General features: G+C 39.8%; 1 protein-coding gene across 3 annotated transcripts in view; it reads right to left on the bottom strand.

Annotated features, from left to right (window-relative positions):
• LOC133410161 (collagen alpha-1(XIX) chain) overlaps positions 1–12592 on the bottom strand; it is a 129925-nt gene extending 117333 nt beyond the window's left edge. For all 3 annotated transcript variants that reach the window (XM_061690959.1, XM_061690960.1, XM_061690961.1), the window contains exons 1-6: positions 12514–12592; positions 8936–9027; positions 7085–7159; positions 6895–6994; positions 1757–1880; positions 62–337 (exon numbers count right to left, since the gene is read on the bottom strand). In XM_061690959.1, coding sequence (XP_061546943.1) covers positions 62–337; positions 1757–1880; positions 6895–6994; positions 7085–7159; positions 8936–9023 — 663 coding nt within the window. In that variant the 5' untranslated portion in view covers positions 9024–9027; positions 12514–12592. The remainder of the gene's footprint in view (positions 1–61; positions 338–1756; positions 1881–6894; positions 6995–7084; positions 7160–8935; positions 9028–12513) is intronic.
• Between the last annotated feature and the right edge of the window lie 5785 nt (positions 12593–18377).

The following is an 18377-nucleotide window of genomic DNA, read 5'->3' as shown; positions in this document are numbered from 1 at the left end:
TATGGACCAAAACCTTGGAAATCCCTACAATACAGTGGCAACTTTAAGTTGGAGCACGCACATCCACAGGCCGTCCATCCTGTATTCGGGTGGTGATGAGTGTACGCCCACTGGGGTCGATGTCATCCCTTTCTGCAGTCAGCCTTCTTTCTATTAGCTTGCAGTCCATGTAAACAGAGACGATGTTGGTCTGTACAGAAAAGCTCAGCTTGTGCCATTGGCGATCAAAGAGGGTGTGGAGGTCACGGCTCTTAAACGTGTAGCGGAACACGTTCTTTGGCAGGCCCTGCCAGGAGAACTCCACCACCTTCTTACTGCCATCAACCACAACGGACACCTGCGGGAGCAAAGGGGAGTTCCGCAACAACAACAGAAATACACTTCATTTTATTCTTTTTTCTAATACAATGAAATCTGTCAATTCTGAATTTGACCGTAATTTGGTTTGAAAAATACATCTCTGAAGTTACAAAGATTTGGGAGTTCAAAACACCTGAGAATATCAAAGATTAGCTTTTCCTTTACTTATTTTGACACATATACCAAAAGAAAGACCAGTGTCAATAAGATTTGAAAAGTGATGATGAATACACTGAACCCCCGCTGATTTGTGATTTACCAATTATTCTGTAGAACCGAACAACCATTTGCTGAAAACCTCACTACACTCGCATATGTTTGTGATCTTTCTGTAAATGCCCTAAGATGCCGCGCAAACTGCTCCTTCTACGGCAGGAAGTTAGCAGAGAGGGAAGCTAGCATTAGCCACCAGCTGACAGCGAACAACGGCGCGATGGAAGATTCCAGTAGTGGTCCACAGGCGATACCGCTTGTGGTGTTGATGCCAAAGAAAGCAGGGCGGTAAGATGATGCAGTAAAAGGTGGCAGTGGTGGAAGTTAAAAACTGATCAGCTGGTAACAGTTTACTGCTCAACGTGAGGTACAGTAAGTGCCCAACTCCAGTAAAGATAAAGAGTTGCTTGCTTGAGAGAGAGAGAGAGAGAGAGAGAGAGAGAGAGAAATAGAGAGAGAGAGAGAGAGAGAGAGAGAGAGAGAGAGAGAGAGAGAGAGAGGGAGAGAGAGAGTATCACTGAGTCAACAATATTATCAAATAGCTAACAGGAAAGCAGTTGTTTTTGTTGTTGTTTTTTTTACAGGTTACAAAACAGCGACACATGACAGCGCCCTCACACTTTGATAACAAAAATTCAAAATCAAATCCATTTATTTTTTATGATAAAATTGCGAGTTGATAAGTCATATTCAGGTTTTGGGGATCATAGTTTAGGGTATATTTAGGGCTTTAACTATTAATATAGGAAATAATAAAAAACATTTGGAGTGCGTCCATTACTTGCAAATTCTTGCTATTTACATCCACTGTAAACACCAACTGCTAACATTTCCTTATTATTAAGAGGTAGGCGCAGAACTTCGCTAGTGACGTAGATAAGCTCGAGAAATTAAAATGACCTGATTTCAGGCCTCTCAGCAGAAAAAGGTCTGTAGCTAAGGAATGCGTATGACATTTTAAAATTACACTTAAAATCTTTCCTGTAAAGTCAATAAAATGTTTCATGATAGCGACAGTTTGACTCTTAAATGTATAATTTCCATTATTTCTAATGGGAAAAAATATTGCAAACAAATCTGAGGTCAACCAGTGTCCTGCAACAGATTGTGTTTGACTTTGGAGGTTCCACTCTGTATGGCTAATGCTGATTTTGATATGGGGTTGAAAACCCACAGTGCCCACCTGAGTGTCTCCAGCCTGGTCGAATATCTGCCAAAGATACCATCGGTCTTTTTTTGTAGTTCTTCTCACACGAAAGATGGTGTCCAGAGAAAATTCACTTGGCAAGCCATTTGGAAATATTTGTCTAAAAAAATGAATATAAGACAGTCACATACAGACCCCAAATACAATCAAGTTGGGAAATTGTGTAAAACAATTTAAAACATAATATAATGATTTGCAAATCCTTTTCAATCTATATTCAATCGAATACACTGCAAAGACAAGATATTTGTTTAAACTGACATGAATGTCAGAATGTCTGCAATCAATAAAGCTTCTGCTTCCTAAACAAATAAAGCTAACACATTTGATGCCATTTAGTTTGAAGAATTTTTCTCAAACCTCCCTAGCATTCAGCTAATGAAAACATATCGGCACTGATCCAGAGTCACACTAACCAATCTTTTACCATGTCTGTGCTACCATGTCCTGCGGTAATTGGCTCATAGATGCCTCATGGAATGAAGATGCATGTTTATGTGTTTGACCTCAGCTGCTCTGGAAAGCTGAATAACAATTCTGAGCCAAACCACGAATAGGTACAGAAGATCGAAGTTGTACGGTATAGGAAAGGCAATATCATGTTTTACATCAGCACTACCACACCAGGTCACCCTCATCACCCTTGCATGAATTACAGCCTGTTCAGGCACTCATCGCATAGCCTCACATCTCTTTTTACTTTTATAGATTGCATTACAAAATAAAAAAATATTTGGCTGTAAATGGTGATAAATGTGGTCGATGATAAATGTGGCCAGTTAAAGCCCCCAACCCCCCCAGAAAAATAATTTTGGCTAGAAGGACTAGAAAAAGTAACAGCAATTTGTCGAAGCTATAACAGACTATCCTGTATGGACAGAAGTATTTGACCATGTGATCACTGCATGTACATGACATAAAGATGGAAGAAATATATGTAGTTGGTCATCCCTTTGCTCTGTAATACAGCTTCTAGTCTTCTGTTCAGTTCAATTGAATTTTATTTATATAGTGCCAAATCACACCAGAGGTTGTCTTAAAAGACCAATTGAACCCCACATAAGCAAGCACTAGGCGATGGAGGCAAGGAAAAGTCGCCCTTGGGAAGAAACCTCAAGCAGATCCAAGACTCAGCGCGCAGTGGTTGTCTACTAAATCTTTCTCCAAGATTTTCGAAGGTGTCTGTGTCTGTTTTAATAATATAATTACATGATTGACTTAAAGTAAGGGTTTTGTGCAAGATCTTTCAAACTGAACACCTCCAAGCATGACTTATATGAACCTTGCTTTGCGTACCTGGGCACAGTCATGCTGGAACAATAAAAGAAGACATTCTTGAAATGTTCACACAAAGATAGAAACAATTGTCCAAAAGGAAGAAAGGAATTCAGGGGTCTAGTCCAATTACTGATTGATTAATAATTTCTTAAGAAAGTGTGTCTTATACAGTATACAGTACATAGTTTTGGTTATACTGTAGTGTTAATAGTTCAGCACCGAATACTTCAACTTTGTGCACATACTAAAGGCTTGTACCAAAGGTTTGGTAGAAGTGGAAGTCATGGCATAGACAATAAAATAATGACAACTAACGGGAATAAACTGGAAACATTCTGTAGTAATTCATATAAATTGTGTCATATACAAATATAACTATCATAAACAAACAATAAAAAAAAAATATTATCTTTCCCTATAATCCTCTCCCCAAGGAAATGTCATCCCTGTGCGATGCACAGTGCAAGGTAGAAATTCCAAGATTATGCTGCTGGTTGGTTTTTTTCAAATTGCATTTACTATCCCCAGTATCCCCATTATTTTCCCCACGTAAGCAGATTCAATAAAGATACTTTACAATGTAGAGCTGCTTTCCCTGAGTTCTCCACACATCCCACTAACTCCCCAAACCTGCTCTTATTTCAAAACACGGTCTGTCTACTGTATGATACATATGATCTCAGAAGGCCCAGAGGTTCAAAGTTCACAACCTCACGCTTACTACCATCTGTGGCTAAATGACCTTAACCAAACCTCAGTGGAGGTTTGTTTGCAAATTGTTTTTTCCCCTCATTCTTGGAAAAGTAAAATATTGGCCATCATTTATTGCATGCCTGCTCTGCCATAATATCATATTCTGCATTCAATTTCTCATTCCCAGACTTGTACAACTAATTTACATTCGCAAATAGAAAGTCAAGCATAACATGGATTGCATACGGTCACATATTTTTTCTTGTAGTAACAGTCAAGATGCTCATTCGCTACTGAGTTGATGTGACAATGGGATTGCAGAAATTTACATGCTGTATTACTGAATAAAAACTAGCTGTCAGTAATATCCTCCCCAGCAAATGTTGCTTGTATTTTCAATATGTGTTGAATCATGAGCAAAAACAATCCCAGCTAATTAATTTTTTATGAGGTGTGTCTATTTTATTAATGGGTGTGCAGTATGGAGTATATTTTATCATGGTCAAAATATGACAACACTTTGACAAAATGCCACTTGCAATGCTCCCGTTCCGGTTAAAGAATCTCTCGGAAGCTTTAGTGTCTTTCAGGAAATCCTATTCAGGAGGATTGTTTGAAAGGAGCCAGTGGAATCAGATTGCAACAGATGGAACAATTAAAGCTCAAATGTTACCCCAGTTGGCTCACATCCCTATCGCTGACACACAATCCTGCGAAGGATCAAAGATGGCTCAACAAGGTGAATTGTCAAGTTAGAGGCCCTATTCATGTGCGCAGGGGCTTTAACAATAACTTAGCACAAGCCTGCTTTCCTGTTCAAAACAGATACATGTTATACAAAAAACAAGATAGAAGACCGACTGTTTATGCATCAGCTAATGCGTAGGATCGGGAACAATATACAACTAAGAAGGCATGTGTGTTGTAGGACTTAATACACTTTGGTCAAAAGGCCTGGTAAACACTATTCAATAAATCTAATTATGGGGTGCATTATACTGATTTAGTAGCCCCTGAATCTTATTTTCTTGATTGTTCAACTTACCAAGGCATCATGGACAACTGACATGACATTGAAAACTTTTTCAGAAATGACATAAAAGGAAAGGACCCTACCGTTTTTTTATTCTGTGGAATAGTTACAGCACGACTCAATCAGCTCAAAATAAAATGTTTGAACAAATAATTTGTGGTATGACAGATTTTTGATTGTTTTTCTATCTGGTTCATGACAAAGGACATAAAATGTTAGTTGCAGACTAACAGGATTCTTGTACAGGGAGAACATTTCAAGGGTGAGTCAAACAGTGAATGTAATCATGTATTCCTCTCTCTTCATTTTCATCTGGATTTCCGCCATTTGTAACCCATATGTTAGTCCTCCATTGTTTCTGGAGTTTTTGTTTAAACTAGCAAACTAACTTACAAACCAACCTTCGCTATGAAGAGGTAAGAAAACACATCTTTGGCTTTTACGACATACTCAGCATTGCATTTTATGATACCCATCAATGATGTTTATAAATTGTGGCAAACCCATTTTGAATGCAAAAGGGGATTCCGCATATCCTGGATGTAATTACCTGATATAAGTAAAACTTGAAGGTGACACAGGTTAAAACAAAATGGAAAGAGCACAAGGCCAAACATGGTCACAAAAGACGGACAGAGACAGCCACATTGAGAGCCTTAAGACTGTACAATAATTTGTCAACTCACACAAATGCTCCTTGTCATGATCTATGCACCGTGATGTTTATTATGGTATGGATCCAGCATAACATTAGCCAGATGGAGAGCACAGAGAATGTACTACTGCACTTATCCGGACTACATGTTAAAGGGAGTAACGTTTTAGTGGCTGTGTGGAGAGGAGGGCAGGAGAGAGGACGTGAGGGAGGGAGGGTCCAGAGGGGCCTCTCACACTTGGTACAACTCCCTTCTCAGCTGACATCCAGTATCACCTGTCAAAGTACTTAGTACTTAATTGGATATGAGAGGGATCACAGGCTCGCCACTATAACCAATGACACTGCTCGTGTCATTGAGAAGCGGCATCTTCTTGGACATGACGGATGGACACAGAGCAAGAGACTGAGACTGAAGTAAATGTATTTTAAGCTGGATGACGGGACAGAGAGGAAGCACACTACAAATCACCTGGCGTGAAGGTTCTTTCACCTCATCCAAAGGAGAGCGGCGGTCACTACTACTTGCGTGTCATGTACAGTAGAATACTAAAAATAACACTGCCTTCCTGGAAGAACGACAATATGCTCTCCCCGAACAGGACACAAAGAACATGAGTATGACAAGTTTAAAGTCAGCCTCTACTGTATCACCGTACACGTTACACATGGCGTTGAAGTGCAATAGGCACTCATGAATACTAAAAAAAAAAGAATAATTCAATGTCCTTATTTATCATCGTATCAGATCCATGGTGAAGTAGCAGAGTTCTCCCACTAGTTGACCAAGGCTTAAAAGTCTCCAGTAAGTGGTACCTCAGTGTGTCATTTATGTAGTTATTTTAATATTCCTGTCTTATTACACATGCACAGACTCCCCTCCAACCCTCCCACTGTCCCACTTCTTGCCCTTAGGAAATCGGTAGAATAAATGCAATATATATTAATTCTGTTCAAATAATTCTCCATCTAATGGCTCACCTCACAGTTTGCCCTTTGCTGAGGCAAATGAAGCTTTGCCTGAGTACAGTTTATCTGGGTTGCCTCAAGCCATAGGAAAGCTAGACACAGCTATTCCACTAAGCATATTGACACAAAGTTGTATTCTGCACTACCCACATTTATATTAACTGTAATATTTTAGCCTTTTCTCATTATATCATTTGTTCTTTGGTGTGTCTTCTACTGAGGTTGTTAGAAAGTCAAGTGATTGTAAAAGGAACAAATAGTAATAACATGGGTGTTAATCTCAATGGACACCGCAGTTTCAGACTGTTTACAATCTTGGCTACACATGAGAGGCTTGCCTTGCATTGCACCAGAGGGGTACAAAGCAATACTAGTATTTACTGACCTCTGCTAGGCAGACAGGCAATCTCTCCTCAAACATCTACAAAGGGCCTCAGCAAAACTCAAATGCAGGTGGAGCACACATGCTCTGTAAATGCGACTCACTTAGTTGGCTTGATAAGTGGGCTGCTTCCCAGGCGAAATGAATGCAGGTCTTCTGTGACTGTCCCCTTTCGGAGAAGAAACTTTTCTGTGAGATCAAATCCTGCAAAAATTTTTAGTGCAGGGTATGTCAGTAGATTTTTAATGTTGTGTAAGTTACATTGCAGATTTACTTACAGTATTGTGTACATACCTGTGATTTCCAGAGGTTCATCTAAGCTATCAGAAAACCTGAGTTCCTCTACATTCAGTAGGGGACAGGAGTGAGCTAAAGGAAGACAAAACAAAACAATGATGCAAGCAGGTTTTCCAACATGGAAACCAGTTTGGATGATTTTAATTTAATGGCAAATTCTCAATTTAAGATCAACTTCATTAAAAGGTGAACTGGTTAAATCAGCCAGTGGTGCCTTTACACAAGCATGATTAAGTTGCAGTCTGGATACAGAAGGACGATGTGTGGATGGGGCGGAGTTGTGAACATCTCCTGCTCTGACTGCAGCTTGGATGGCGTCTCCAAAAGGTTTCCCATAACACCAGATAAAGTCGCGAGATATGTTGGTAGTCGCTTTTATTAAAACCATAGTCACAAGAAAGGTCTGAAAGTTGCTAGGAACAGCGACAAAGTTGCCAAGTTGGTTGCATTGCTCTGTGTAATAAAATCATTAGCGAAAACATCATAACAGTGGAGGTGATTAAGTACTAGTAGTGATGTATTTTTGAATTAGGCTCTATCGCAGTGTTAACACACATGAATTAAGTGTATTCATCCCATGAGTTCATTGTGCTCCGAGTTACAAGGAAGAGCTAAATGTATCACTGGGTGGGTTCCATGACACCAACGGATGATATGACGTTTTTATTCCCATAAAGTTTATAGCAGTTGGTAAGATGGCTTGCTAAATTGGTCAACTGGTTCTCATAATTAGTTACTCACTTTTTTGTAATGATCATCATACACCCCTTCATTAATGTATTGTCCAGAAACCCAACAGTGGAGATTAAGTCATTCACCTTTTCAGTATGAAAGACAAAATCATCGTCGTGGAGGCTGACATCAGTGTGTGTGATCATCATCTGATATGTGCGATATGTGCAGCTCACAGGGCAGCATTTCAGGTGGGGCCGGCAAACAGTCCCCTATGGTACATGATGTTTTTTAATTGACATTATAAAATGGAAATCATTGGTGCTTCCATGGGGAATTTGCCTCCCCTTGTTGAAGCATAAGTGGTTTTCAAGCCTTTTGTTAATAAACGTTGAAGTGAGAGGCTATCGGTGTCAAGAAAGTATGACGTCATCATTGTTTCAAGATCTCTGTATCTGGGGGAGGAACTAAAGGTAGCTCGTTGTCAGTAGAAAGTGACTGGAGGTGCCATGGCCACATACTGTACGTATTGTGGTGACATTGATCGTACAGGGAGCGATTCAAGCTTGGACTGCCACTGGCTGACAATGCTCACAGATGTTGGCTTGTTGTGCTCATGCGAGAATACATGGACCTATTTATGCTACTCCTACTTGTACCATCAATTTAGCAAAATTACAGTTTTGTATCATGTATAAATATGTTTGACGATAGTATGATGTGGCACAGTCCTATTGCTTAATTATAAAACGTGCATCACACATCTACTTTTTTTTTATTTTGTCGCAGTTATTTAATAATAATTATTCAAATGTAATCATCAATTTGTGATGCATCTTTGAATTGATTATTTCTCCCACCTGTAAACACAAATGTAGGGCAAACCAAAAAACTCACAATTCACATAATTTATAGTACAAACAAAAGCAGAGGCAGGGGGACAACACAAGTACTCATCCTAAACTGACGACAAGAGAGCGGGACTAAATGGCAGTAAACTAAACAAAACCAGGAACTAAATTAACAAGAACCAGCTGATGTAAACAAAACAGGTATCGCAAAAACAAATCAACACAATCAACAGATTGTAACTGCAATCGCTAAAATATTGCAGATTTACTGCAAATTATCATACTTGTAAAAGAGGAGGACAAAAAGTCACCCCAATGTACTTACCTGTTCGATCATTAACTGCCATTCCGAAAATGGAAGGAGTTAAGTGTACAGTCCAAAGAAAAGCAGTCCATCTTAACAGGCAGGTCATGGTTCTGAAACAAGAAAGCTGTTTCCTTGAAAACCCTTCACAGAGATACAAAACAGAATTTTTATTTTAAACCCACTCTGCTTGATTTTGAAACAATTTGCTGTCAGTCTGTGCTGTTTATGTTGAGTTTTTCAAAAAGAAGCATGCAATCACTTTTACTGCATTGTTTCAATTATTCTCAAATGCAGTCTCTTCATTTAAAAGGACAGTCATGAGCAATATTACTATTGTTGATCTAATTCGTACTGTAACTGTCTGATTGTTTGGATTGTCATTTCTATTCTGCGTATATGTCCCAAAAGCCTGTTTGTGCATAGTTATCAAGCCCAATACAATTTGATTGTTTACTTCTTCATAAAGTATTACATCGCTACTTCTTAGATCAGATGTAGTATTTTGTTTATGACTCAGGTCTTTAAATCAGAACCACAATTTATCTGTGGAATTGTGCTATACAATATACAGACACCTGTATAGAGTAAATGCCACGCATTATGTGATGCAGATTGTACAGTAGAGTCTTCTCTATGTCTATTCTTAAGTGATGTTTTCTATACTCTGTACTCTAGTTTTACTCATGCTATGAAAGCATTCAACTTGGCTCTATGCGGACCATTAAATCACTAGTGTTTTGATCCATGCGCTGTCAACAGTGTTGTGATGAAGAGCCTCACATGAAAGGAGTGAACCTAGAAACCTCAACTTGTGAGCATATGCAGAACCATGTGGCATGATAGCATTGACATCACAATTATGCCACTGTGCAGGAGGATAAAGACAACCTACAATTAAATCTCCAAACCGTTCTATGGGAAGTAAGTGGACATTGTCCCTAAACACTTTCAGGAATCGTTTTCTTCAGTGTACTGTTTCACTTTTTCTGAACATTAAGACCAAATAATATTGATCAAACGTTGAAACATTTCTTATATATTCAGAATCAGAATCATCTTTATTTGCCAAGTATGTCCAAAAATACACACAAGGAATTTGTCTCTGGTAATTGGAGCCGCTCTAGTACGACAACAGACAGTCAATTGACAGAGAATGCTTTTGAGACATAAAGACATTGAAAAAAACAGTCACTGAGCAATAAAGGCTTGCTAGTTATCTGGTAATGCCGGTACAAATAATACATATTTTTTTGGACAATTGTGCAAAAAGATGCACAGTCCTCTAGCACTTAGAGCAGTTCGAATGACTAATATAGCAATAGTCCGGTGCAATGACCATTGTGCAAAGGGTGCTGAGACTTCAAGCGAGTTGTGCGATTATCTGGGACAATGTTGATTGTTGATATTATACATATAGTTACAAGACACATTACCAGGTACATATGCACTGGGATCTAATACAACAAATGTATCAGAATATACACAATTACAAAGATAATCATGCTCAGTTTGGATTGACAATGTCACAGTGGTGTTAATTAAACCATTTTGTATTATTGTGTGCAGTGGTGTATTGCATCATACTGAGCGTTGGCAGGAATGTACACAACTGCAAACTACAAGACAATATATTGCTAAATGAATACGTCTCTGGCAGTGGTATTGCTTTCTTCAATTTTTATGCCATTATGCCATATTTTCTCACATATTCAAAGTCATTCAAAAGACAGTTTTGACCTAGTATGCATCAAAATGCGGGCTGTCAAATATGTTGATTCTGGTGTAGCTAATCACAGCTAGCTAATAGCTAGTCAGACCACAAAAATGGAGATAAATGAAATCCTGACACCTATCTACCAATTTCCAAAGTACCCTGTTGAGCAAAGTTCCTGGAGTCCCTCTTTAATAATCAGCTCAAATGTTTCCGGTTTCCAATCCAAACATAGCACCACAACTGCAATCACATCTGTCACAAATAACATCATATGTACTATGAAGGGAAATACTGTGTGGCTTTATTCATTCATCTCAGCAAAGCTTTTGATACTGATGAACATTCAGTCAGATTTGACTCTTGTTCGCTTAAGTGGTTTTAAAATTATCCATGCAAACAACAACAATGCGTAACTATTGGTAAACCTCCCAATCTGCTTTCCTGCCATTCCCCAAGGGTGTTCCACACAGCTCAATACTGGGTTCTATCCTGTTCACTATTTTCATAAATTACATTACATCCTCCATTAGAGACCACAACACTCATCTTTACACAGTCTTGTAATAGAACATAGTACAGATACTTAGTTACAATTTTTAGCATTGTAAAAATTGGGAAGATGCCCTGTGCAAAACTTTGTGGGCAACTACAACCATTCGTTACAAGGGACAATTTTTGCTACACCTCTCATTCTGAATCTCATCAGATTGTGCTGGGGCACCTGTACATCAATGACTACAAAGACAGACTGGCTTCTTTGTATTGATTATTCCTGAAGCGTAACAGTACATGTTTGCAAAACTGAAATTCCATTTTATTACAACATATGTAATTCTTTAATTTGATTTACGGGCAGCAGTAGTGCATCCGTAAGCAGGTTTTGGAATCGGAGGGTCACAGTGTGAGTCCCACTGCAGAATTGAAAAGTTTGGAGAGATTTTAGTCTGCTCCGTGACTACTGTGAAGGTGCCCTGAAGCATGGCACCTGTGGCAAAGCATGGCAAACCCACCACCCCTAGCTCAAGAAGTACAGCACTCTGCACACTTTGACATCTTGCGAGTCCGCATGAAATGGACTTGAACACAAATATGCGTATTATACTTTACATATAATTGTGTGTGTGTGTGCGTGTGTGTCTGTGTGTGTGTGTCCACTGTTTTTAGCAGGAGGGTTGAACTTGACTCAAAGAGACCACACTATACACCCTTGCACTGCAGCCTTACAGCATGGAACTGTTTGCCCATTGGCATGATGGCGCTCCGGGGTGAAGTGACAACTTGAAGTCAAGCATGGGACAAGTAGCATGACAGAAGTATCGTGTTCCTTGTTTGTGTGAAGGCGTGATGTTATTCTCAATACACACACTGACACAGCCCTTACTTAAAGCAGAGCACTGCATTTATGGGGCATGTCCACATTCCATACAGTATCTATGCACCAATCCAATACTTTGACACTTTAGCTTTAAAAGAAGCCTGTTTAAAGCGTTGAAACAGTTATTGAGTTGTATTCTGCCACTATGGCTGTCTATAATTTAATGACAGCTCTCAATATTCCTTCCTCACCCAAAATGTGCTTCAGAGCGCGTTCGGTGATTGGCTGCCTGATTTAATTTTGATTTTAGGGGGTACATAGCGGCTCATGTCTTCAGCCTTACCGACATACAGTAAATCCCCAAAAAGCCGCAAACAGGTAGCGCTTGACAGCACATACTTAAAAATGGTCAAATGAACATTTTAGTGCAGCATGTCGGTTTAAAAAAAAAAGGGGGGGGGGGGGGGAAAGAGCTAATCGGATGATGAAAAGGTGTTGACATTTAAAGCGCAAACGTGGGCTACATTCAATTTTGTAAGCGTTCATTTATAAGTGTTAAGTACTTACAGTTGCAGGGAAAGTTTCCACTAAGGCAGTAGGGAAGAAAAGGCAGAAAGCAGAGCATAATCCATGTGAAATAACGATCAGTCCGACTCAGGGTTTGAAGACTTGGAAATAAAAGTCACAGTGGGATTGCCTACTGATCGCGCTCCTTATTAGTTACGACGAAGTGGCCCTCCCACTCCTGTCTGTCATTTCACGCAGGAGACCTACAGCAAAACAAAGACACAGCACAGGCAACAAACTCACAAGTCAACCAAGTGTACGAGCGCACAGGTATACTGTCACAGCGTCACCATTATTACATTTTCTTAATTAATTAAGGATGACAAGATGAGATGATCATCTTGGACTACTGAAGAAAGTATATTTAGACATTATTTATCTAGTTAGTTATTACGCTTTTTCATGACCCTATTATATTATATAGAGAAATAGGCTCTAAATGATATTTTAAATAGTTATTCATACCTCCCTAATCAGGGAGCTATGAACACAGTACAGTTATAAGGTAGACTTATACAATAGCGAATCTATTAGCTAGTCTATAAGAAAGTGACGAAAAGAGCTAGATAGTTTTAGTGGCAATGTTGTTGAGCATACATTTCTAGGATGTCACCCAGACCTCTGCCAAGCCCAAATTGCTGATAAAAGTGCTAAAACAAAATTGTGGCGTTTCATATTTATGCCTGTTTGTGTATCTGTTGGCACGCTACATCGTGTGGAGGGTGAAAAACAGTAAGGCGGTGCCATCATGATTCTGGAGGGTGGACATTTCCATTGAAGTGTCTCAAATGGTAAAAACAAATTCTTTAATTTTTTCATTTACCCCAAAACACATGGTAGAAACTTCAAAGAACGACAAGCCATTTCTTGTAGTAAAACTCCTTTCTTTGTAATTCCCAAATAGAACACTGGCATCAGCCAACCCCCTACAACAACAGTCTGACACCGACAGGTGAGGGATAATCCAGGATATGTGCAACCTACTTCTGCATTCAGCAAAATGGGTCTAAGCACTTCCTCTCAGTCCGGGTGAAATTATACGGGGATCGTGAAAAATCAACCAATCAGGGACTTTAAATGTCCACAGTGTCTTTTTTTTTTTTTTTTTTTTTTTTTAAACACAAAATGTCTATGTGCTCTGCGACAGACTGGCAACCAGTTCAGGGTGTAGTCCGCCTTTCGCCCGAAGTCAGCTGGGATAGGCTCCAGCGCCCCACGACCCTGAACAGGATAAGCGGTGTTGAGAATGGATGGATGGATGAATGGATGCCATACTACGCTAAATAACACATACCGTGCCATATCTCGTGCAGCCCTGGGCTCGTCTGATCACTGCTTAATTCACTTAATATCATCATATAGGAAAACACTTAAATGTGCGAAGCCTACGGTGAAAACAGTGAAAAAGTGGACCAACGTAGCAAAGATAGAACTTCAAAGCTGTCTGGACTGCACAGACTAGAATTTCTTTGAAAATTCAGCTGGCAGCCTGGATGAATATACGGACAGTGTCATTTCCTATATCAGTTTCTGTGGAGAGGTATGTGTACCAACAAAGTAATTTCGCACATTCATAACAACAAACTGTGGTTCACTGCCAAACTTAAGCAACTTCGCCAGGCTAAAGAGGACGCATATCGAAGTGGGGACAAGACCCTGTATAATCGCAGTAGAAACCAGCTGACTAAAGAAATTAACATTGCAAAGAGAAACTATGCAGCAAAGTTAGAAAAACAGTTCAGCGCTAACGACTCTAAAGTAGTCTGGCATGCATTACAATCGCTAACCAATTACAAGCGACGATCCCCCCAAGCTGAGCACAACAGTAGACTAGCCGACGACTTGAACACCTTCTACTGCAGATTTGAAAAGGACACTTTCACACACAACAACCACCCAGCCGCAGCACCAACCACAATCACACCTCTGACTTCTGGATCCTGTTTGTGGACTTCAAATCTGGGTTCAACACCATCATCCCCGAACTCCTCTCCTCCAAGCGTCGCCAGCTCAGCGTCTCGCCTGCCACCTGCCAGTGGATTTACAGCTTCCTGACGGGCAGGACACAGCAGGTGAGGCTGGGGGAGGCCACCTCATGTACACGCACCATCAGCACCGGGGCGCCCCAAGGTTGTCTCCTGTCTCCGCTGCTCTTCTCTCTATATACAAACGACTGCACCTCAACGCACCCGGCTGTCAAGCCAGAGTCATCGGCCTCATCAAAGACGGTGACGAGTCTGCGTATCAACAGGAAGTGGAGTGGGTGGAGCTGAACACGCAGACTGTCGAGATGATTTTGGACTTCAGGAGGGATCCTTTGCCACAGCTGCCCCTCACGCTGTCCAACGGCCTTGTGTCAAACGTCGAGACCTTCAAGTCCCTGGGAATTACAGTCTCTCAGGACCTGAAGTGGGAGTTCAACATCAACTCCATCCTCAAAAAGGCCCAGCAGAGGATGTACTTCCTGCGGCTTCTGAGGACGCACGGCCTGCCACAGGAGCTGTTGAGGCAGTTCTACACAGCGGTCATCGAATCACTCCTTGAGGACTTGCACGCTGCCAGAACTACGACGAGAGCATGCAAAATCCTCTTGGACCCTCCACATCCCAGTCTTCAGCACTTCCAGCTCCTTCCCTCAGGCAGGCGCTACCGAACAATGCAAACTAAAACTACCAGACATTCCAACAGCTTCTTCCCTCTTGCCATTAACTTCTTAAACAGTTAATTTACAATTCCATTGCAACATGCTGCCAATTTTCTGACTTGAGTTTGTTGTCGCATTTCTGTCGGGCTAATTATACATTACTCGTGCACTCACTGTAATAGTCTCGCCACACTGCACTATTTGCATATCTGATATTGACCAGTACTGGCCACTGATGTGCCTAAGTAGCATCTGCACAATCGACTGAGTAGTATCTGCAACATTTGCACAATCGACATTGTCCCAGATTATCCCACTACTCGTCACATTAAACTGCATACATTTCTTGAAGTCTCTGCACCATTTACACAATGGTCATGGCACCGGACTATTGCTCTATTAGTCATTCAAACTCCTCTAATTGCTAGAGGACTCTGCATCCTTTTGCACAATTGTAAACCAACAAAAAAAGACTACCGGCATTACCAGATAGCAACCTTTTATTGCTCAGTGACTGTTTTTTCAATGTCTTTATGTCTCAAAAGTATTCTCTGTCAATTGACTGTCTGTTGTCGTACTAGAGCGGCTCCAACTACCGGAGACAAATTCCTTGTGTGTTTTTGACATACTGTACTTGGCAAATAAAGATGATTCTGATTCTGATTCTGAACTATTGATGGTGCAGTATCAGGAGCAACTGGGGGTTCAGTATATCACTCAAGGACAAGGTCACAAGGGGTTCAGGATTTAACCCACAAGCTTTGAGCTGGGAAACAACCACTCTACCACTTTAGCCAAAAATCCAGACTTGGTGAGTGTCTGCAATCAGGAGAAAATATGCGCCTAAATTGTTGAGGTAATTAATATAATCCATATAAAAGTAAATCAATAAATGTTTTACACAATCTAGTATGAAGTCTTTTTTTTTTTACCAACTTTTTTACCAACATTCTGAGTTTCTATAAAGTGACAACCTCAGTGCAATGTTTTGGCTTTACAGACATGTTGCAATGCAAAAGGCGGCACTGTAACATTAACTTTCTATGTTCAATCTGGGTTTACACACAATCTGGGGTTCAAACCCCGGCCCCGCCTGTGTGGACTTTGCATGTTCACCCCGTGCCTGTGTGGGTTTTCTCCGGGCACTCCGGGCACTCCGGTTTCCTCCCACATCCCAAAAACATGCGTGGTAGGTTAATTGACAACTCTAAATTGTCCGTAGGTGTGAATGTGAATGTGAGTGCGAATGGTTGTTTGTTTTTATGTGCCCTGCGATTAGTTGGCAACCAGTTCAGGGTGTACCCCGCCTCCTGCCTGATGATAGCAGGGATAGGCTCCAGCACGCCTGCGACCCTACTGAGGAGAAGCGGCTCAGAAAATGGATGGATGGAATGTTTAACACAATGTGACTATAATAGGATGCTTGATTAAGATTTTAAACAGAGCATACAAATGTCTATAAAATTCTAAGTAGTTGCAGCCTTTCTGACATATATTTGGTGTTTTTTAGCTCAAGAAAAAAAGGTTTTATCCTGCTAGCAATTTATCTAGTGCTGACTGACTTTTTTAGATATGAAGGTATTCATTAATTTGGAGAGAATTCCCACGTCTCACAGCGACAGCTTTGGCATTAAAAATGTTATGTTTGTCATCCATGTGAAAATGACCTTTTGCAGTTGAGGAAACATAAGAAATCACTTTATTAATAACTGAGAGTGGAAGGTCAATATTTTTTAGAAATAAGACTGGGGTCACCGGGAGTTAGTTTTTTGTGTGTCCTATAGACCTTTTACTCTCCACAGAGTAAAGTTAAAGATGAAAATGAAAATATGGACATTGACACATGGTCAGATTTCATATCATCTTGACATGACTTCAACTGTTGGAAATAAAACGATCCACTGAGTGATCTTAAATGTGCTTTGCTGATGGTAGTTTGTGCACAATGTATAGAAATGTATTTACATGCAGTTAATGGAATACTTATGGTAATTTTCTAAACATATAATGGTTCTCTAAAAATTTGTTGGAACCCTGACATCGGCTAAATTATATTATTACATGAAAGGATAAAGAAAATATAATTGTAGTTTAAACAAATCTAAATACGTTTAAAAATGCTTGTTTCTTACATACTGCATATACAGCATAAAGTGGACTTTGACATCAATAAGTGCAGAAAAGAGGAAAATTTTATTTTATTTGAAAAAAATAAAATGCTATTTTCTGGTCAAATTTGTTTAGAGTTTACATTTGTCCTCATTATTTTTATGCATAAACTGTATTTGTTTTAAAATGCACACACACATATTAGTCTTGAAGCACTACAGGATACAAACAATTAGCTTTTTATTGTATTACATGTTTGAATAAAAATAAATCAGCACGTGCTCAAAATTCAACAGTAACTGCACATCAACATATACACATAATTAGTCTTAGTTTTCACACACACAAAATGGTTCAACAATTAAAATACTGTATATAGAATTACTTTGAATGACACAGTGACACTGAGGCTGCGCTCTAAGAGTGTATAAATGTGCTGGTTTGCATCTGTATGTGATCAGATTTGTACTAGATATGTTTGCCCTCATTACTTCAGCAAATGTGTTTTAAGAAAAAAAAAACAATGTTTGCCTTCAATACAAATACACTCTATTCAGAGTCTTAACCATCCAAAGCACTTTTGTTGTAAGACACCTGTCTTCATAATGTGTTACTAATCTCTGAGCACACAGAGCCATTGACGTACATTCAGTGGGATGAGAGGAGCACGTGTAGACATAAAGACAAATATATATATATATATATATATATATATATATAAACAATTATGCATTGATTTCGCCTTCAGCTTTTGTACAATGGAGTCGTCATGCAATATGGCCACATAATTGAAGTGAAAGAAAGCGGCAAACACTCCAAGAATAGCTGTGAGAAACGTATTGTAGTTGACAAAAAAACAAACATTCCCTGATTTGAAGCAGGTGTTGAACATGAGATAGAATGGTAGACTAGGAATACAGGCTCTAAACCAGTAAAAATAAGCACACTTCTTTGGAGGAGGCCTTTTCTGCTCCAACATGATTAGACCTAAGTACAGTAAACAAGGTCCATCAAGGCATGCGTAAGTCTCTTCGACGACACGGTTTTCCACAGCTGTACTCGGCCAAACCCGCAACAGTTTGGGGTGGTTCATTTTATAAAAGGTGACTGC

Source organism: Phycodurus eques, chromosome 11, assembly GCF_024500275.1.
Source record: "Phycodurus eques isolate BA_2022a chromosome 11, UOR_Pequ_1.1, whole genome shotgun sequence".
Lineage (NCBI taxonomy): Eukaryota > Metazoa > Chordata > Actinopteri > Syngnathiformes > Syngnathidae > Phycodurus > Phycodurus eques.
This window is presented reverse-complemented; position numbering and strand designations above follow the sequence as displayed.